Below are 23,300 nucleotides of genomic sequence, written 5' to 3'. Positions count from 1 at the left end.
ATGTTGCATTTTGATGGACCTAAGAGTTTCTTCTTCAGGTAATCTATTGGTGAAAAAAGTCTGCACAATTGCTTTTGGCCACTGTAAGACTTTACATTCGCCATTCTGGATTTTTTTTTCTAATTGCATAGAGAATTTTGAAAAAGGAACTAGAATACACAAGGGCTAGTGGGATCTTCCAGAAGGACTAGTGGGATCTTCCAGGAGGACACAAAGAAATTCAGGATTTATGACTGGAAAGTCTGTTAAGAACATCCAAGAACCCAGGGCTGACTAGGCTCACCTAGAGATAAAATACCCAATCTGGGTGGACAGAAAAATTATGGTGGATGGTGTGTTCAGTTACTGGTGCAGGCACATACTATTAGAACTCTTTGTTAAACATAATATTTGCAATCTGTTTTCCATATGCACAATTTTGGTATGTTTTGTATTTTGTGATACGCAGCCTCTGTCCTAAGCTACGTACACACGTTCAGTGGTTCTTGCCCGATAATCGGACAAAAATCTGGCGTGTGTACAGCGTCCATCGGCTGAGCGACCATCCTGGCGGATCCACGGATGATGGACGACGAACGATCCCAATGCAAGGGAAGGGGTAGGGCGCGCAGCAGGGTGCGGCTTCATCGTTCCCCCTCCTCTTTATAGAGCAGAACGGTGCTGTATGTACAGCGCTCATTCATGCATCATGCAGTGCTTAGTCTTGGGAAAGGATCGTGAAAGATCCTTTCCAACGACTATTATTGCACGTGTGTATGTGGCTTTAGACTGTGTAGATACAGTGGTTGGGATAGCTTGTACCAGCTTTTAAAAACAGAACAGTAATACCGCCTTTCATATAATGTGATGCCCTGGTGGATCAGTATTCTCCCCAGCCCTTTTTAGCTGGGCGCACCACCCAGCACCCTTCATTAACCGCCCAGCTGTTTTTTGGTGGTTACTGAAAAGTTTGGTCACAATACAGGGACAACCACCCACCTACAGCTTCTTCCCACCCTTAAGGGGACAATACTGTGAATAATATGCAACATTTGAAGAGAAACTGTGCTATTAGCTAAACCAGGATATACACTTTTCACTTTTCAGGAATTTAGATTGACAGTTGGCTGTAGCTTCAGTTTGAATAGAAAATTAGCCAAATGTAGATAAGCTGGGACAGATTGACAGGTGCTAAAAATAGAAGTTGTACATACAAGCAAAGTCTTAATTATCTACAAGAGATCAAAAAGAGTTCTGGATGTGTTAGTCTTAGAGATCCATTCTTCCTTAGCACAACTGAAAATTCCATCATGCATTTTGGTGTGTTCTATATTATGGCAATCCAATAATTTTAATAAGAGGGACGAGGCATGGTGCACTACAGTTTGAATGTGGTACCCACATGTAGATGTGTGTTGAGGTTCTGTTCTAAGCTATCACACATCATATGGTGTGGTAAGGCATATATTATCATATTGTAATTTGAAGGCCAATAAATGGTCTTAGTTATGGTGCTTACTTTCCCTAATGGCATAGTTGCTGATGTTAGGAGAATGCTGAACACAATGACCACCAATTGTCCTCGACAGGTGAGGCCAGCTCTAAGGTAAGGTGCAGGGGTTAGGTTAAGATTAAAGACACCTGATCACTACCCTAAAAATTTTCAGGTAAAGCACATCGAAATTAAGTATGTGAAATGTATGCATGCAGTGTTTTCCGTTAAATGACTTTGTATTACCTTATGTATGATATACCCTTGCTTTGTACTTATGAACGTGATAGAAAATTTGACTACCCTAGGATGAGTCAACTACTAAACAGGCCATCTTCCTCTTAACATGTCATAGTCCTTTACTATTTAGGAAGTGTTAAAAAAAAATAAATGATTGTTTATGTATCTGTCTGGGGAGAAGCAGAGCAGAATAATATATAATATATAGTCTGTATTAGTGATATGACTTTGGATTTTCTAAAGCACTGCATAATATATTGGCACTAAATAAATACAAGGGAGGAATAATTAACTATGCACCATGGAACCTTTAGGGCCATTGCAGATTTGTGGTGAGCTCCAGCATTCTGCTGCAGGCTTTTCTGCAGTCCCAACCTCCCCCAAGTAGCAATAGGCCACATGGTTGCCTTTTAGGATATTCACAGGGGCCACATACAAATGTGATTGCCTATGGTGTAGTTTGCCTCCCCTGCTGCACATCAGTGTTGGGATTCCTGCAGAGATTGCTAGGGATTCCATGAGCTAAGGTTAAGTGACATGGTTTTAGCAAAACTAAAGTAGAAGCAAGACATTATAAGTGTTGCTGTGAGCTGATAATCCTGATGCTAGATCTGGTATTTTCCCATTTCTTGTATGGATTTCTTGACAACGCTTAAGGTTCTACAGGGAAATCACTGAATCATTGTGTTACTTCTACACTTGCGGAACATTTGTTTAGCAACCAGCAGCATCGCCAGCCTCCCATTAGCTGTGACGTTTCCACCTTTCTCTGCATCTCTGCCCAAGACATTGCCACCTACTTTAGAGATAAAATAGAAAAAATCAGACATGATGTCTCTGCCCACCGATGCGTAATATGTTGGCGCTATATAAACCCTGTTTAATAATAATAATCCCCTGCACAGATACAGAAGCTGTGCACAGCTGAAAGGGATTTTAGAGTATTTGTTGCAGCCAATCAGCAGATTGGTTCCTGGATTCAGTCCTGTCCTATTTAAACCTCTCTGATTCCAGGTTCTGGTTGGAACCTTAGTGTGTTATCTGCTTCTCTGCCAGTTCTGCTATTCTGGACTTTGACCCTGACTTTGCTTGTGATCGTTGCCGTTACATGACCTTGCCTTGTTTGCCACCTACCCAGACCTCAGCCTGTTTACTCTGCCTTGGTTTGCTGTGTTTCTGCTGGATAGCCTCTCCAAACCTGAAGCCCTCTCGTAACCCTGCTGGGGAGATCCTGGGGGTTGCTACTTGATAACAGGGTTGGGGTGCTTTGGTAGAGTCCAAGAGTTCCTCTAGATTCCTCGTCACAGGTTATCCCATGTCATCTGTCGGGGTGTCCTTTAACACCTGATCACCTCTTGGGCTGGATAGTCTTCGATGCACCTTATGAAGAAACTTTGTTTGCTGCACCAGAAAAAAAATATCCTAAAACTGATATCTATTGACACCCCTGTAAATATAATAGTTATCCCAATCGCCAGTTTAGCTGGACAGCATGGTCTGCATGTAAAAGTGAAGAAAGTATAAATTAAGGTTTACATTTTGTGGATTCTCTCGTTACATTAATCCCCGGCCTTTGGGGATTTTACCTTCCGGCCTAATGGGCCATTAACTCCTTCTGCAAACTGTATACCAAACTTCCATTAAATGTCTGTATCAATGCTGGCTGTGTATATACCTGAACTGGGCATGGTATCTGCAGAGTTTAGATTGGAAAGGAAAAAAATGCCAATTGCAACATTTGCAAATTGCATATGCAGGGATAGTGGTGAGGTGTTAGAATGGGAAAGGGCAGGGGATACAAAAGAGGCGGAGTTGGGCTTTAGGTATCTTTATACCCAATAGGTGTGAGCACTTTCAAGCTATATCCAAGAATCCTTACCTTTAAAACCTAAGAATGGGCATACTGTGCCCACATTGTGGCAGTGATGAATAATTAAACGACTATTCCCATTTTCTAGAACTGCTTATTGCAGAACCCTGCTACAGGTAAATAACATCCAGTTATATCTGAAGGATGACTTAAACTGCTGCACTACAAACTCCATGCACATTGTCAATCCCGCCATATAACAAACATATCCGCTTACTGTACACCAATTATGTAGCGAGATAACATTCCGCTGGGTGGTGTATGAATGAAATTTTATCTGGAGCTTTGTAGGTGCTTCAAAAATCTGAAAAGTTAATAATTTGCCTCTAAAGTTTTCCCTTTTGCCCCTGATTGTGTTAATTAAACTTATTATTTTAAGGATTTTATACTTGGCTATCAAGCCATGTGAAAAAACCCTCCTCTAAAAAATCTTAAAGTATATTTTTTGGTACATGTTCCCCATGACCGTGCCCCAACTGCACACACCCATCCTCTTAAACAGTAGTTTGCCTGTTGGGCAAATTTAGTAATTCCTATGTCTAGTATCCACTGGAAATTTTCACTCTGTATCTGACCTGACCAGGGCCATTTCTGGGGATAGGGGAGGTGTAAATATATTGCTGGGGCATTGTGCTGCATCAGTCACTTTCAGACATGAATGTGGTACATATGTGCTAGAGATGTGGTATATGCCACAGTGCTCCCTGCATTTGCCACTAACCCTTAACTCCACCTTGGCCCTCTCGTAACTACTTTTCTGGTACAAAAATGTCAGCTCAGTATTTGGAAGGACATCCGACATAAGCACGACAAACGGGGCTTCCCTGCTGCTTGTGTGCAGGATGGAGGCTTGAGGGGGGCGATTGGCATGACTTGCAGAAGAAATCTTTTGCTAAACACAGCTGAGGTTAGGGGTGATCTTAGGGGAGTGAGTTCTTTCTGCAAACTCTTGTAACTCTTTATTGACCAAGACAAACTCTGCAACTGTTTCTTTTTGCATATCAAAAGTAATTAATGTTAAAAGTTTTTTTTTTTTTTTTTTGCTTTGTTTGTGATTAGCTCACAGTGAGGATTGTATACAGTAACTGACACCACACTGCCTAATAACATGTTGAGACAAACAGCTGTACTAATTTTATTTATTAAAATGATTTACCTGTTTGGACTTACATACAAATTTCACTTAAGAACAAACCTACAGTCCCTGTCTCGTATGTAACCTGGGACTCCTGTATGATCCAGCTGGAGTTAAAAAAAAGCTCATCACATTTGTTACAATCTGATTGTATCCTTGAACAAGTACATTATTAGAAAGTAGCAACTCCTAAAAGAGGAGCACATTGATGGTTTTAGCAGTGCAATTGTACTATTGAAATTGTTCGTTTCCTTGCTGGACATGTGGAGGAAATAGCTGCCTGAGGAGTGAATTACATGCAGCATGTGATGGTGATTATATGCACACATGTGGAGTCATTGTTCATGGTTGACTGCTACTAGTACTCATGTTCCCATCACTGCCTTAACATTAAAAGTGAAGAGCTTGTGCTTTGCCTTCAAATCCCTCCAAGGTTTTTGTTCCACTTACCCTTCTGACCTGATGGAAACTACCCCCCTAGCCGCTCCTCCAATGACCTACTCCTGACTACCTCACTCATAACCTCATCACACACACCGCTCTAAGACTTTTCTAGCGCTGCCCCACTCTCTGGAATAGTCTTCCTCATCCCTGTCAGCTTGCTCCTACTTTCTGCTTATTTAAAAGAGCGCTCAAAACCCATCTTTTCAAACTTGCCTACCCATCGTCTTCTGTCTTTTGAAACCGTCACTACTTCCCACCATTCTAAATCCCCCTCCTATTGTGTGATACTCCCCCCAACTCCTAGATTGTAAGCTCTTCTGGGCAGGGTCATCTCCTCCTCCTGTGTCACTGTCCATTTTTATCTGTCATCTGCAACCCCTATTTAATGTACAGCGCTGCATAATATGTTGGCGCTATATAAATACTGTTGTTAATAATAACAATAATAAGAGATGAAGAAAAAAACAAGGCTGAAAATACTGAATTACTCATGGGAGGGGTCACTGAGCTGAGGAGTAATTCTTGGGATGGGGAAAGCAGGGTGAGGTGAGCTATTAGGTCAGGAGGAACAAGGTCAGCCGAGTTGCTGCTAGAAGAAAAGAACAGAGCATGTAAGTCCCTGCTGTGAGGGAGCCACTGGAACGTGGAGAGGACAAAGTCATTTCTAGGATTGGGACGCATGGGGGGAGCTGAGCAGCTGAGTCATTTCTAGGCTTCTCTCCCAAAAATTGACAGACTGTATTAAAGACATATGACTATGGTAGGGACATTAGATTGTGAGCTCCTAGTGACATGACTATAGACTTTGTACAGAGCTGCGTAATATGTTGTTGCTATATCAATACTGGATGATAATTTAAATCAGGGGTGCCCAACAGGTGTATCGTGATCTACCAGTAGATAGCGGAGCCCTGCCTTTCAAAATAAACTCTACCGCGCACAGGAGTTATGTCAAAGTTTTTATTGTTGGTAGATCATTTTCCCATTTTAAAAGTAGCTTGCAAGCCGAAAAATGATTTTTATGAATAAATTTTATTCATTGATAATAATTGATCGATTTTGCAACCAACATTTTTATTAGATGCTTATTGCTCAATTGATTAGGAATTCTTGCATGTTAGATCAATCACAAATCAATAGGTGGGATAATGAGAATGGTAGTAGAGCTCCTCCTAGTGGTCATAAAAAGCAATGACAGAGCGGAGGCGTGCTGCAGTTTCCTCTCCTGGCCGCCAGGTTGCGCTGTGTAGGATGCTGGGGCTGGCTGCGGGCGCCCAGCTCCGTCCTCCCCTCTCTGTGTCTGAGTCGTGATGGCGGAGGACAGCGAGTCTGCGGCCAGCCAGCAAAGCCTGGACCTGGACGACCAGGAGACCTGCGGCATAGACGGCGACAATGAGGACGAGGCCGAGCATGCGAAGGGGTGAGAGATGGTGGGGGAGGGGGTAAAGCATGCTGCTGTGCACACATCATCCATATACATTACCTGCTATGAGCTAGCTGGGCTCACACTACAGGGCCCAGCATGCCTATAAGCAGGCCATGGGGTCCTCACTGCCTTGTTACCATAGCAATGGGCATTGTTGCCCCCAGTGGGTGCTTTGCCTGGCACCCCATGAGCTGGTGCCCCCCTGCTGTGATATCTGTATGGTGCCCGGTGTAAACAAGGCGCATGGTACATTGGCGCTATCCATACATCCTGCCGGTGTGCACCATGCGGGCGTTGCACCTATTGTGGGGTACCGGTTTTCTGGGTCACATGACATATTATTGTAACATACGGCAATCAAACCAAATCTGTTGTAATGCCAATTATTTTACATTAATAGCTGGTGAAGCACAAAGCACTTGAACCATCTGCGGGTTGTGGGGTGCTGCTGTGTATTCAGAACAAACGAGCCGCTTATTACTGTAAATGGGCCCAGATTTGTTGGCGCACTGTTAGCACCCACCTTGATTTCAGTGAGCTTGGGCATTGGGGCACTTGGTGGTGGACAAGGGGTACCTTAGCCCTAATCTAAAGAGCCTTTGCAATTTTTATATATGGGAAGGGGGGGCCCAGTAATTTTCGGGTAGCCCTGACCTTACCTGTAGGGGTTTCATAGTTGTCTGTAGAACATGATACATAACAATTCAACATTAATAAATGAATGATGAGCCTTCCAATACCAAGCTTCCATGTGGAATTTCCCATTGCGTCTATATTGAATAAAAATGTACAGGCAATGTGACAGGTTCTCTTGACAGGTCAAGCCATTGATACTCGAATGCAGTCCGCCGCCGCCTCCTTTGTCCGTTCCAGTCCTGAGACATACCCATTTAAAGCGACCATGTGACACCCAGGATGCAATCCTTGGCTCCTGATTGGTTAATCACCAGGCAGAACACCGCCCGATAGGACAGGTAGAGGGTCCATAGCCTTGTGAAAGCTATTTAAGAATCCAACAAGGCCAATAGAGAATGGTATGCTTGGGTATTGTATGGGCTGTCAGGACAATCCGTTACCTAAATAGCCAGTGTGATAATTTATCTTTGTGTGCCCACCCATTGAATTACTTACCCCCTTTGGTCAGTGTCTGGTGCTAATTCTCAAATAAACGACCATCCAGTGTGTGCAGCTTCGGTATATAATAAGTAGTCACAGCCCTAAAGAGAAAGTAAAGCCCTGGGACTTATCTATCCATGTTTCCTTGCATGGTGCAGTCATTCCTTTCTTCTGCCCAGCAACGATCTTTTGCCCTCTTGATTGCCCGTACCGGGGTGACTGAATTCATTCTTTGCATGAGCAAGGAAAACGGGGATTGCCAGCAACCAAAGCTGAGGCTGCACAGCTCAGCCTTTATATATATTCCTGGCACGATCAGGCAGGTAAGACCAAGATCTGTCCCATTTGGCAATGCCCACCTGGCCTGATCCTTTATTTTGTATAGTGGGACTTAGTTCCACTTTATGTTTTTTTGTACTTGACCCAGGTAGAGATCTCATTCAAAACCCGAGTAGTCGCCAAGAAGAATCATTGGTCATGCAATACCATAAAGTAACCCCCTTTGTATCCACTTGCTGTTCCAAGGTTACCCAATCATTGGAGTTGGCATGGCATCTTCCGGTCGGTGTCTGCTGCCAGCTGTATATAAAATGCTGATTGGTATTCCTGCAGATTTCAGGTTTATATTGGTTCTTTCATGTTCGTCAGACCAGGAACTCCCCTGTCTGCTTCTGACACATACCCCCTCTTTTGCTTTCATTTTTGGGCTCCTATCTTGTCATAATAGATAACCCACACTAGTGAAGATGTGCAATGTTTGCCATGCTCACTCCTTCTTTACCCAAGGTTGTCCTCCCTGATATCTCTGGTATTTTCCAGCCAACATTTGTATTATTGCATGTGTTATGCGCCATGCAAACTTCTCTGTCCAGCATCTGTGCCCTTTGCTCTGATTTATTTCTAGGAATTATCACTCCTGTCTGCTGACTATTCTGCCTCGGCTACATTGTGAGGTGGCTTATGTACACACACCGGTCAGAACCCTCTGCCTAGGACAGCAATGCCATTGTATTTCCTAATCAAAATGGAAATTTCCTATAAAAATAGCGTAGAAGGCATTTTCATCCTAAACCTGAATGTAGGGCACATGTCACTGTGAACATGTACTATGTGTGGTGCCATTCTGCACCTCAGCTTTTCCAGATGCTTTTTGCTTCACTGTCATGCAAATTCACCAGCTACCTTATGGCGAGTACACATGGGCCAAAGTTGAAAGTTTTGCAATTCAATAAAATGATTGGATAGAAAGCCTAACTAAAGTTTAATTATTGTGAATGCAAATGTGAATCTCTGGACTCGTTTACCAGCGTACCCGGCAATCCCAGCTTTCCCCTACTCTTGCCCAGACTGATTGTGCTCCCATGCAGGCACATGGCAGTTCAAAGTCATCCTGGCCCAGCTCATTATGGTGGCCAAAAATTGGTATAAAGGGAAAGAAGGAAGATGGCTGCCCCCTGCGATGGAGCTGCGCATGCAAAGCTCTCGGTTGGTTGGCAGGATACCTAGCAATCCTGACTTCCCCTGTTCTTTTTGGGACTGAATGAACACCCATGTGTGCACATAGGAGTTAGCTTATCCTGGCTCAGCCAATCAAGATTCAATTGAGGAAGATGGTGGCGCCCTGCAATGGAATGGGGACAGGTGCATGTACAGTAGTGGGGTTTTGATCCGCTTTAAATGAATCAAAAGTGAAATCAGGAGCCGACTGACTGTAGGCGTCTGCAATTTGGGCTTCCAATTGGATGCGGATAGACAGGACATTTGGTAAATATTAATCAGAAGTACCCAAGTCACAAATGGAATTGAAATTACTTTCTAGCCAGGGAAAATTAACTGAAAAACCATATATTGTAACCAATATGTGGTGCTTTGGGGCTTCTGACCAAATGATTACCGAACTTCAAATTGATCATACCGGCCAGTCAAGCGCATGTGTACTAAGCTTCAGTCCGAGCTGCAGACCGGAAGCAAGCCTGCAGTTCAAGGGTTCAACTTTACTGGTTACATATTTATTCCGGGTCAGATTTACAGAGAATAGAATTCAGAGATGGCCACGTGACCAGCATTGTCAGATTTGTCTGTGCGGGTTGCCTGTTATTGTTAGTTCTGTACCTGAAAGTCTCGGGTATTTTCATGTCATTCATGCTCATGGCAAGGGAAGTTAAGTGACCCTTTTTCCTGCATAGGCAATGCAAAGGTCCCTTTAGGTTTAGGATCCATGCACACAGAAACAAGCGCACGTGTTTGTAGCATTCATTTTATTATTGTTATTAATAATAATAAACAGTATTTATATTGCACCAACATATTACGCACATTAATTAGGGGTTGCAAATGACAGACAAATCAGACAGTGACACAGGAGGAGGAGAGGACCCTGCCCTGAAGAGCTTAGAATTTAGAATTCATTTGGGCTTATTGTCCGGTCTGAATCCTTTCACATGAGGGCTGGGGAGTCCATAGCCCTTGGTAAGCTCTGTGGTCAAATCAGAACAGATGTATAGCATAGTAACTTTTTCTGCTAGAAGCATAACCGGTTTCTTACCGTATAATGGGCAAAGTAAAAAAAAAAAAAAAAATGGACCCCTTTCCATAGGCATCACAACCTCGTTCTAGTTTCTTAACGCTGACCTAAACTCAAAATTTTTACTTTACATAAAAGGGTAGACAACTCTTTTATATAAAGTAAAAATTGTATTTCTTTTTAAATGCAACACCCTGCAAAAAAAAAAAAGTGCAGCACCTCTACTTTCTGTTTTGAATGCTGCTGCAATCAAGACAGAATGGGAGCTCAAAGCCCTTCCAGGATACCTACGTCATGCATCTTCGGTGGCTCTTGGCTGATCCTACTGCCCATGCCCTGGTCTCGAGCATGTGCAAATTGAGCCCTTTCTTTAAAGAAAGAAACAGATTGCCTATCTCTCATGTGCAGAGAGATCAGCAATCTTTTTCCCCATCTACGTCGCCTGCGTAGTGTGAGATCGGGTGAGGTTGGAAGAAGTCGGTGCCCTGCGCTTTCTCTGGCCAAAGACAAATGCCGGCCAAAGACAAATGAAAGACAACACGGGACCCAAATGAAGAAACCTCCTGATGGATCTGCGGGATTCATGGTGTTTTTTTTTTATGAGTTTTTTTCTACTTTAAGTATGTGGATCTGCACCCTTGGTACTGCGTGCCACTCTTCTGCATGAACAGATTAATGTTATAGTTCTATGTTCCACTACATTGATTATTTCTGCTCTCAATATATCTCAATAACTGATATTGGTCCTGTTTGTAAATCTGTAAATCACACATTTTTGGTCTGCTGATTCTTTTGCGAGAGAAAATGAGTCCATGTATTTTGTCAAAGGGGTTTTCCAGATTTTGGACTGATTTACACAAGCTTGGATGTCATCATGCAGACTTCTCACCATCCTGCACTTCCTGAGCCATTAGATTGCCTTTTCTGCAGGAATAACAAGCTCCATTATCGCTATTTGTATTTGCAGTTGTGGAGTATAGTGGACTCAGAGTGCGCCCTACACCCACCCGTACTTTCTCAATGACAGCGGCAATCATTCATACACTTTAGTGGAGCCAGACAAGGGTGCTGTACAACCCTTCTGTCTGTTGAGCATTGAATAAAACGTGTCAATGTTTGTTGAGCTTTGAAAAAAGAAGCTATAACAACTCCTAAAATGTTCATCAGCATGATAATGCTTGTCCTTGTGTGTAAGAATGCATGCAGACTTTTGTGAATTGAATGAATGATCAACAAACTACAGGGAATGAAAAAAATATACATGTACAGTGTGTTGAGGTGCTATTTCAATGAATGCTACTTAAAGCGGAACTATAGTAAAAATAAAAATCACACTTACCTTTAATCCGGCTGATCCCTCGATGATGCTCGACCTTACCTCAGTCCGGTCCTAGAATTCTTCTTTGTTCGGCGCTAAGCATGGATCGGGTGCTGCCATCTTCACTCCTTTTTTCTGGTCTTCTTGCTGCATCACCTGATCTCACACTGCACAGGTGTGAGATCGGGTGATGTAGCCTGCTATAAATGGGGGGGGGGGGGGGGAGCCGATCTCACCGCAAATTCGTGAGATTGGCATTTCTTTACCTGTAGTGGAAAAAATGCCCCTTCTGCGCATGCCCAAGATTGTAAAGTAAAAATGAGTTTAGGCTTGCTTTAAAGGAGAACTAAATCCGCAATACTCACCTGTCAGTGTTCCTTTGCAGGCTGCCTCCACCTTCTTTCTTCTTTTCCTGTAGACGATATTCAGCCTTCTTGTTTGTAACATGCATAATGTAACTTGGGCCCAGGAGTTCATTCATTCTCTGCACACGCTGGGATTGCTGGGTAAAGTAAAAGTCACACCTGCGCAGCTCAGCTTTTAGCCAGATACTTAGAAGGATTATTGCAGATAGAAAATTGCCTGTCCCTTTTTGAAATAATGACCTGCCTGACCCTGGATTCCTAAAAGTGGAACATAAAGCAAGCCCATTGTAGTGATTTTTTTTTTTTTTTTTTTTTGCCACAACCTAATTATATATATATATATATATATATATATATACACACATATATAATCTATGTATAGCCATATATAGAATAAGAAATATACTTCATGCAGACGTTTTAGGTACATTCCCAACATAAATATCTTGATCCATAATTTTAATATATCATAAAAAATACAATATTTCAAGCTTTACTTGATTGGTCCTGGTCCATCCTGTAATACGCCTCCTGCACCGGGTGCCAACATCTTCGCCGATCTTCTTTCTTCTTCTGGCTACTTCACCCGATCTTGCCCAGCGCAGGCGCATCATAGCGTGCAGTAGCTTGCTGTAAATGGGAAAAAAACAGAAGAATGCTGGTCGCACTGCGCATGCGTGAGATTGGCATTTCTTTCCCCATTGCAGGAGCAGCCGGAAGTCTTCTGGGATATGTGACGTATGTATCCCAGCAGGTCCTGGACTTACATTTAGTCCTTATATACAAGGCTTTATGTTGAAAGATTATCTGCCCTTTTAGGTAAAGTAAAAGTTTTGGTGAAAGGCCCGCTTTAACCTCCCTAGCAGTTCATTTCTTTCCGGTTTTATATGTCTAAAAGCGGTACATTGTTTTTATTTTTACAGTATAATATAATAGTATGAGTATAATAAAGTTTGAAACACAAAATCATGTAAAAACAATAAATTGAATAAATTAAAAACTATATATTTAAAAATTTTTTAAAAAAAAATACACATTATAATCATACTATTATATATCTCCCCCCTCTCCATAGAGCAGAAGAGTGCTGTATGTACAGAGTTTGTTCGAACATCTTTCAGTCCTTTGTCAAACGTCTAACGTGTGTACATAGTCTTAGAAGAGTGTTTAGAACTTACAGTGCAGAAAATCCCCACTGCAAAGAAAGTTTTATTTTTTTTAAATCCAGCTCTGAAACTGTACACCGCTTATGGACCAGAGCAATATTTTACATTTCAGGTATACCAGTTGAGCAGCAACTTGCTTGAAGCAAAAGCAACTTTTTTTTCTCTACGGTTTTTGAAAGTCTCTTCTTTTACTGAGGAACTACCTCGTTTGGGAGAATATTTATTTTTGAATGCTCAGCAGGCTGGGTTAATGGGGGTAGATGATTCCACTGTTTTCATTCATTTCAAGCAGTGGTATACCCCTGGCTGTGCTGTGTGGTGGGACTGGATGGACACAAACCAAATCATTGACAAATCAAGTTAAAAAAAATGTTTATATCAGTACAGGTATTCCTTGTTTCTTCCCCTAACATTCATATGGAGATAGTGCCTATAGCATGGTGCCGAGAACATTTCACTAGATGACTTTGGAGCTCAGGTTGTAACTGAATATTTAAAACCCCATGTGCCATTGCTGTGCCATGGGTTAGGAGAGCCAATTCATTTGAATGGGATGCCCAACACAGCACATGACATCCAAAATATGTGCAGGCCGTTTTTTAAAAGTGCAAGGCATTACACTGCGGTGCATCTGGGGTACGTTAAAAATGACTGTCGTGTCCGTTGCATTGTTAGATGCATTTTTCAATGCAGTAATGGTTACATATCTCAACTTTGTTTTGACTGGACAAAGGGACTATGTCTTTTTACATTGCATTTATATTATGAGTTTGCTCTTCTGTATAGTAGTAACCCCCTTTAATAGGGTAATAATTAGGTGGAAATTTCAAAAACAAAACATGCATAGATAGCATGCTTCGCTGTACATGCCTTTTCCCCATGTTACTTGTTAAAGCTGGGGGTGGGGGGGTCCTTACTGCATTAGTAAAATGCGTCATACACATTTGTGGCCTCAGTACTGAGCGCTGATGTGTGGGCTGCAGCATACACCGAGCATTTTTCTTACTGTCAGGCATCAGACTTTCACCCTGCTTCCTCACCCACAGACTGCCGTGTGCTGCTCTGCATTCCACCATTAGCCCCGGAGCTGGCCTAATGATCCTTTGTGTTGTACTGGGGTGGATAGAGCTTCCCATTCACCTTCCAAACATATGCTTCAGGCTTGCTTTTTACTCTCTCCTCCTCACTGGTTTAAAGAATACATAATCAGCCACATTATAGGTTGTGTAGATGGAATGTGTTGTCCTTGCTGACCGTACACCGGACTTGTATGTAGTGATTTTCCTTGTGTTCATGTAAAAATATATGTATGATAAATGAATTAACTAAGCTTTTGCAGAAAAATGCTAAAAAAATAAATAAAAAGTAGCCCATCTTTGCTGACCCAGCCGGGGCTCACAGTAACTCTGGACAGATCAACACTGTACACTGCTATATCCAAGATTACGGACAACCAACTGCTGCCACCAGAAGAGAAGAGCAAGGTCTGGTGAGGTCACTGAATTGGTGCGAGGGGTGGGAGAGCCTTTAAGCATGGAGTTGGGGTTTAATACCAAGCATACACAGCAATCTCCACTACTTTTCAGTTCACTATTGACGTATGTGTTCATCCCACTATTATTATTTATAATAATAATGGATTTGTATAGCACCAACATATTATGCAGCACTGTACACTATGAATATTTTCTCATGGAAAATTTGTCAACGTTGGTGGTAGGTTGCTTGGATTGAGTTGGTAGGGCTCTTTTGATCTGGTTGTAGAGCTTCACAGGTCTTCTTTGCCTTCATCTTACTTTAGTGGTGGGCAGATATTAATAGGTGCGGAGAGCGGCACCCTGTCAGTGTTCCCCCCAGCCCCTTTTAGCCAGGCGCACCACCCGGCACTTTTCAGTAACCACCTGGCTATTTTTGAGTGGTTACTAAAGAGGTGGGTAACAATACAGGGGCCACCACCCCGGCTTAAAAAAAAGTTTCTAGATTGAACACTGCCTGTGTTTGCAAAACACCATTCTTTACAAAATAGTCTGCAGTGGCTTCATGTAAGGCTCCAAGTGGGCGCACCCCAAACCTACTGGGCTTATGGGGACGTTGCCTTAATGATTCTAGGCATCATTCTAGCCTGAAGGAGAACTAGCGCTCAATCAAAGGACAATGAGAGACAGCACTAAAAATAGGGTAAGTATTGCAGCATAGGTTTCTTTTCTTGTTTTTTAAGTTTGGTGTTCGGCTTTAAAGTGTATATATGGAAAATCCTCTTGTGACATTTAAAATTTTAGAGCTGTACCCAGAAGGGTGATTGGAAAGCTTTCAATGTAGACACCTATACTGGGGACAAGAGTGTTAATTTGAGAGATTGCTTCTTACTTCCTGTTGCATCCTTGGAACAGGAAATTAAAGGTGATTTTCCCTGTGGTGCAGACAGCAAAAAAAAAAATGGCAGGGGTGGTAAAGTGGAACTAAAATCCCACCAATTGTTGATCAGGGAGGTGTTTATTGCAGAAAGGGACGAGCAATGTCCTACCTGAATAACTATTCAGTGTTCTCCCCAGATCCTTTTAGCTGGGTGCACCACCTGGCACTTTTCAGTAATCAGTAATTTTTAGTGGTTACTGAAAAGTTGGGTCACAACAGGGGCTGCCACTTGCCTACAACCTATTTTCACCCAGTTCCCTTTTCTATTTTTTCATGTATATATTAAAAATGAGAAAGGTTTGCCAATGTAATTTTCTTTCTACATAAGAATTATTACTATATTGTATTGTTGGTTTTCTCTATATTATTGCATTTAGCATTCTTGGTCTCTGTTTTGTAAGTAATATTCCTGTTTAGACGTCATTTTTTTTAAGCAAATATGTTAGAGGCGTCAGAAAATTTTTCTCGCTTATGTAGAGATCTGTAGGCTCATTAGCAGAGACGGAAGGTGGATGTGACGCCGCCTACCCCTTGCTATGAAGTTAAAGGAACATTCCAGTCCCTAGTAAAAACAAAGTCGTGAACATTTTATGGGATTCCAGGTATGCATCAGCCCACCCACTCCCTGGTGATCCTGGGAACCTCTTGCTTGACATTCACAAATGCATGACTGAATCATTAGTACAAAGTTTAATGTCATTACTTTATCCCTGTCACCAATTCTATTCATACTTGTAAACTGTAAAATATTATGAATTTTAAAGTTACATTGCACAACATGCAACAGACCCACATACCACCCACGTAAGGTGCTCTGCAGATTTTCGCTGCGGTGCATTATATGCAGGAATTCTTCAGGGGGTTCCATGGCACGCCAAGGTTTTTCCAGAGGTTGCGAGGGGTTTCATAGGCAATGAGCAATTCATGTCTCTCATACCAATTTTTTTTTTTTTACATTATTTAATTGGGATTGGGGAAAAGAGAGATACAATAAATGCAAGGTGCAAAGAAACCTTTCATATCACTTTAGCTGTCATTGATCTTTTTGGCTATCTGCAAGGGTGGCATTCTTCCTACTGTCCAACAATATAAGAGGCAATCTTCCACTGTCAACCATACTAATATTCTGTGAGCTGTGGATATAGTAATTATAGCCGGGGTTCTGTAAGACCTGAAAGGTTTTTCAAGGGTTCCTAAATGTTAAAAAGGTTGAGAAACATCTGTTTACTGTAAAGCAATAGTAGAAATTCTGTTATGGACTCTTCAGTGATACCACTGACTTAGTGCTAACCTTAGCTGCAGCTAACCTAAGTCAAATACTTCTGTATAGAAGAAAGTGCTAATTTTTCCCTCTGCACCTGACTTCAAAGAAATGGAGGAGAGAAAAAAATGATCATTATATATTGCTGGCGGTATATTGGATTAAAACATACTGCTGCATTTCTCTGAATGGCCCAAGGACAAGTTTACTTTATAGTTCCTATGAAATAGCCATCACCCACTGTATTTGGAATTTGTGATGTGTGGGATCTGGACAATGCTGGTGGAACCTTATGTAGAAATATGGATCAGATTAGGTTATGTAAATGTAAGATGATGTTGAGATGTCTAACACCTATGAATTGCACAGAATCCTTTTACAGTAAACTCCCCGTTATCGGGAAATCTAGTAACCGGAACAAGACCTGCCAAAAAAAAACCTGACCGGCAAATCAGAAAGCACAGTGCACCCTGGGTATTGTAGTTTAGACTGAAGTGCTGCAAGTACAATAGATAATGAGAAATTATTCTCTTTGGGACTACAGCAGATGCCGATGAACAAGGAATGTCGCTGGAAATGAAAGACTATCCTGACGGATCTGTTTGGGCGACGATCGTTCACTATCTATAGTGTGTACCGTTGTTCATTGATTGTGGATAGTTCTGCGGTACATCTTCAATGGTACACATCACTTCCTGCATCATACAAACAATCATATCTAGTGTGCGTACATTATTGGTGAATTATATTTCAAGCGTACAGATATGTGCACTATACGATCGTTCAAAATAATTGTTGATCTGTTGTTAGTCCTACCTACCTAGCCTTTCTTTCTGCAGAGTATGAGTATAGATGTGAGGACATAACGGTGGCTCATGGCTGCTCACACCTACTGTCCTCTAAGCGGCTTCAGTCTTCTTGGCTCATTATTTGCTTATGGTTTTGTTTTGATTTTAAAAGCTGTCTTCATGGACTAGTTCATATTAAGCAAGTAAGCGCTGGAAGTTCATAGAATGTTTTCAGGTCTACAAAATGGACCTAACCCCATACAATCTCCTACAATGATATGTGGTTATAAGCATTCATATAGAAAAGATTCCAGATCACACTGCAGCCAGCTTTCTACATACTGAATCAAGATCCTTTTGTTTGATTTTTTTGACGTGCGCTATCCTTTTATTATTTTTAGATCCCTAAAAATGCCAGAACAGGTCACAGGCAAGCGTAAACGAATAGTGCTCACCCTCAGGCAGAAGATGGAAATATCCCAGAGGCTTGAGAATGGCGAAAATCGTGCAGTGCTAATGAAGGAGTTTAACATTGGTTCATCAACAGTCTATGCCATTAAGGCTCAATCTCAGAAGATAAAGGAGTTTTATCTCAAGTCATTGAGTGACAATAGTGTGGATAAACGTCATACTCTTCATACACCGAAAATGGAACAGCTTGACCAGGCCCTGTATGAGTGGTTTGCCCTTAAAAGGTCTGAGGGTCATTGTATTTCTGGACCTATGTTGCAGGGAAAAGCAAGAGAATTTTATGAAAAAATGAATATTGAAGGTCAATGTTCATTTTCCAGCGGCTGGCTTACCCGATTCAAGATCCGCCATGGCATCTCTAAGTTTGACTTATCAAGTGAACAAAAATCGGCTGAGTTTAAAGCTGCAGCATCATTTCGTAATGTGTTTAGTGAACTGATTGCAGAACATGGCTTGACCCCAGAGCAGATTTATAATGCAGATGAGACTGGATTATTGTGGAAGTGTATGCCTAATTCTTTGGCTGGTGGTAATGAGAAGGTAGCCGACGAGGTAAAGCTAAATGAAGAGCTTGTAACTCTGCTTGTCTGTGCAAATGCATCAGGAAATCATAAAGTTAAGTTGAGTGTGATCAGTAAATTTGCGAAACCAAAGTGCTTTGAAGGCATAGCCAACTTACCTGTAGATTATTATACAGAGAGCAACAGCTGTATGGGCGCAGAGATTTTTACCAAGTGGTTTCATCATTCATTTGTCCCCAGCGTTAAAGAAAATTTACGAAGCAAAGGAATACCACAGAATAGTAAAGTTCTGTTGCTCCTGGACCATAGTCCCGCACATCCTCCTGCTAAAGAACTTGTTAATGGTAACATTTTCATATGTTATTTTCCAGAGAACATCACAAACCTGATCCAACCTATGGATCAAGGGGTGATACAGAATGTAAAAATGTTTTACAGGCGGGACTTTTTACGAAAAATTATACATTTTCAAGGCACCATTCTGGACTTTGAGAAAAAATACAATCTGAAAGATGCTATAGACAACATAAACTGTGCTTGGAAATCTGTTAAAAGTGAAACTTTACAGAAATCTTGGAGAAAGTTGTGGCCGGACATGATGTCTGAGCAGTCCTCCACCATGAACATTGTGAGGTTTCCAACCAATAGTGCAGCTGACAGTAGCAGAGTTTATGATGATATCTGTGAGTTAGTTGAGTCCAACGACAAAATTACTTTGTCTCGAGATGAACTCAACGACTGGCTTGCTGTAGATGATGGTTTTCCAGTAACCCATACACTCAAAGCAGATGACGTCATTGAAGCTGTTGTAGTTTCTGAAAAAAAGATCATTGCAAAGGAAGAAGAAAGTGATGATGGTTGTGAGGTGGAACAAGTATCCTGGCAGGCAGCGACTGCAGCATTTGAAACTGTAATAGCATTCGCGAAGCAGCAACCTTTCTTCACTCCTCAGCATGTCATGCAGCTGCGCATCATGCAGAATCTGACAATGTATGAGAGGCGCAGGGCCTCAAAGTAAACAAACAATTGCTGATATTTCATAAAACATGCACACGATCGGCTACCAATGTAGATCCAGAACCGACCACAACAATATCTTTTTTAATGCTGTCCTAGCATTATACTCATTAGGCTCTGGTGTGATGTCTACCCAGCAAACTCTTTATCTCTTTACTGCAGTGTTTCTCAACTAGGGTTCCTCCAGAGCAGCCTGATCTGACACAGCAATGTACAGGGGTTTATCTTACACCTCCATATATCACATTTTTCATTTCTATTCTAAATTCAAAGTAATATTGTACTTGGTTCCATACAAGAAGTATTGATGCTGATGTTTAAATTTTGCCTTTTATGGTTCTTTCTTGAAATATAAAAATAAAACCTTCCTTTTTTTATTATTTTATACTCAGTGATGTGCTTCCTTTGCAATCTAGGCAGGTCATGCTGGTGGTATGTGCTGTACATTCTTTGATGAAAACATAACCTGGTTCCATGCCCCTCACAAGAACCATGGTTCAAATAATGCGAGGTATTATGCAAATATCAGAACGCCTTGATATTTCTGGAAAAGTGGGCATTTCTGCTATTTACTTGCAGAGCACCCTGGTAACTCCTCTGTGAAATGGTAAGCCTCCATGATTGAATAAAACTGATATCCAGTGCATAAAAGGAGCACCTCTGCAACAGTATAGCTGCAGAGGAGAGGACTAGATAATGATGTCCTGCAGCCAGGAAATAAGGTAGACTCTGACTTGCTGCAGCTTTTAATGCACATTCTGAGAAGCTGGTAGTGAAAACAATTTCAGTACAGCAGAGGAGCCGGTACAACTGTGCAATACTGAAGGTCCGCTTTCATTCTTTACTTTTTAGGTTTTGGTTGGGAAAACAAAAAAAGAGGTTCCTAAAGGTTTTGGTCTGCATTCCGCTTCCTGTTCTGGCATTCTTAGCGGGATCACTTTGTATTTTGATCAACACACTGCCCTGTTACTTTCTCTCCTTTTTTTTGTTGTTTTCTGATCTTTGTTTGTCTTTTACAGGAGCCCAGCGGGAGATCTCGGAGCTAAAAAGAAGAAGAAAAAACAGAAGAGGAAAAAGGAAAAGCCAAACTCTGGGGGGGCTAAGTCGGACTCCGCGTCTGATTCTCAAGAAATCAGAACGCAGCAACCTGCAAAAGTCAGTGTTATCCAAGTTTTAATCTTTAAAACTTTAGAAAATTCTACCTCATATCATATCATCTACCTCTACCTCATCAAAAATTTCAGACAGTAACATATTTACACAGATTTACACATGAGTATGCAGTGTTCACCTCAGAATTCTTTTAACCTGGGTGGGAAGGTGTAGGTGGGTTGTCAAAATTTTGGGCAGCACATGACATATGTTGTTTTTGCCATAGGAACTTTCCATCCAACCCCCCCCCCATATTTTGTTTCAACCTTCTAATGCTCACCCCCTTTGTATGTTTCATTTTTAAATTGTCTTTCTGTTATGCCCCAACTGGCAATTGCCTTTGTATTGTACTTTGTGTTAACTTTTAAAACTACCCGGAAACAGCCAGGTGGATACTGAAAAGTGCTTGGTGGTACTCCCCACTAAAAGAGGCTGGGGAGAATGCTGGGTATGGTAGGTGAATATATAGATACAGCAAATAGAGGTTTGATGGACATATCTGTCTGTCATTGAAAATTACACAGGATATGATGCTAAATGACAATATAAACAAGGTACCATTAATAGTTCTGTGTTAATTTAGGCTTGAGCTATTGAGCTGTGTAAACAAATGTTTACACAGGTGAGTATTTTCTTGAAAAGATGAAAGGTATCTTAGTGATCCAACTGCTGGTTAAATATGAAATTACAGAATACTCACACTCAGTAATTTATCTACTTTACCTGGCAAAAGAAGTATAGACACAAAGTAACTTTGCCAATATTAAAGAATGGGGAATACAAGAATACTGTATCTTCCCACAAAAAAAGATTGCTTGCACATTATTATTTTTAGTGTATTGTGAGGGGGCCTGGTGCTTCCTTTCAATCAACCTCAGCATCCTATATGATTGGATTACATAGACATACACAGATTCTACAAACACAGTTTTATCTTCTAAGCTAGTTTCTGGCAATGTTTTCTCCAGTGAAAGCCAGAAAAGTGTTGTGTACATTTGCTGTGAATTATTTATTTTCAGCTGTTGCTAGCAGCTGCTTTACACGGGGTCACCGGGGACAAGTAAAATAAACATTGTGTTTGTAAAGAGAACATGCGCCTGTCTTCCCAGGGAGCTCTATGTATGATACATTGACTGGACGGTGTTCTTTATTGTCCAGCTAGACGATGAATAGAATGTCATCTTAGCTGTGGTTGATGAATGGCGAAACTGCATTCTTTCAATATTGGATTTGGGGTTATTTTTTAAAGACTATAAAATACCTTTAGGAAAGACTAAGAAAAATCCTGGTGTTGGGCTTATTATTTTTAATATAATTCTTAAACAGAATATATATAGCGCTAACATATTGCTCAGCGCTGTACATTAAGTAGGGGTTGCAAATGACGAACAGATACAGACAGTGACGCAGGAGGGGAAGAGAACCCTGCCCCAAAGAGCTTACTTATCTAGCGTCTGGTATATCTGTAATTTATTTGCACAGTGATGGATGCCTGATATCCCCCCGCAGGTTGTAGTTCTTTTAGCTGGGTCCTCTGTTGCTACTGGTTTCTATTTTAACATATGGACTGTGAAAGCAACCACAGTGCACAGAGAAGGATATGGCATCCAACACGTTCACAAACTGGTTGCAGTGAAATACTTAAAATCTCTCCTTTTTTTGCTCCTAATGTCAATTGCCTCCAAGTCAGAAAGTAAGTGGGTCCATATAATCCATTGCACTTCTTGCTGCAGAGACACTAGCAAATGGTTCTGCATTGACTACACCATGGTTGGCGTCATCTTATCAAGCAGAAAAAGCAATAGTATAGGCAGCAACACCAGAGGTCAGATTTCTTGCATTTCCAGTGGTGTCCCCATTTGGAATTTTAAAGCAAAACTAAACCCCTCTGTTCTCACGTGACCCCCATTCCATCACAGGGCACCACCATCTCCTTCCTTATTCTCTTTCTAGATCCGATCTTTAGCCATTTTGATTGGCCCTGCTTGGATGATGTAGGAGTTCATTTAGTCTCGGCAAGCCCAGGGGAGGACGGGTTTGCCTGGTATCCTGGCAGCCAGTTTCATGGAGTGATCAAGCAGGAAAAAATGCTTATTGCAGAAGTGACATCGCTTGTCCCTTTCTGCAATAATGCCTTTCCTGATCCAACATGTGTTTGTCCAAAATTGTGTCCCTTTTTCCAATATTGCCCTGCCTAAACCCAAAAATGGAACTTTACTTCCACAAAGCAATATACAGCTGTGCAAAATGCATGAAGCAATATTGTTACACATTGTTTCAATGTTTTTCCTCCACAATGGACCCTTAAGCTGCGTACACACTTCCAATTTTTATCGTTGGAAATGAACGACGAACGAACTACGAACCACCAATTGGCCAAAAAACGTTCGTTAAAAAAGTAACCAACGACGCCGACGAACGAGGATAGTCGTTGGAAATGAACGCCCGGACCGGCGGATCGGATTGGATGACGATTGTTGACCATCAATCGTGTGTACGGTTGTTCAGTGATCGTGCATGGTCTGAGCATGCGCGATGAACGTTCGCTCAATGCAGACTGTATTGTGTATATGAGTGTATGTGCCTGTGTGTGTGTGTAT

At 41.6% G+C, this 23,300-nt stretch overlaps 1 protein-coding gene across 1 annotated transcript in view; it reads left to right on the top strand.

The window, feature by feature from the left end:
• Positions 1 to 6,415: 6,415 nt before the first annotated feature.
• The window catches only part of NMT2 (N-myristoyltransferase 2), a 37,649-nt gene continuing 20,764 nt past the window's right edge, over positions 6,416 to 23,300 (top strand). The window contains exons 1-2 of the mRNA XM_072413421.1: positions 6,416 to 6,580; positions 20,568 to 20,796. Coding sequence (XP_072269522.1) covers positions 6,471 to 6,580; positions 20,568 to 20,796 — 339 coding nt within the window. The 5' untranslated portion in view covers positions 6,416 to 6,470. The remainder of the gene's footprint in view (positions 6,581 to 20,567; positions 20,797 to 23,300) is intronic.

This window comes from Pyxicephalus adspersus, chromosome 5, assembly GCF_032062135.1.
Source record: "Pyxicephalus adspersus chromosome 5, UCB_Pads_2.0, whole genome shotgun sequence".
Taxonomy (NCBI): Eukaryota; Metazoa; Chordata; class Amphibia; order Anura; family Pyxicephalidae; genus Pyxicephalus; species Pyxicephalus adspersus.
This window is presented reverse-complemented; position numbering and strand designations above follow the sequence as displayed.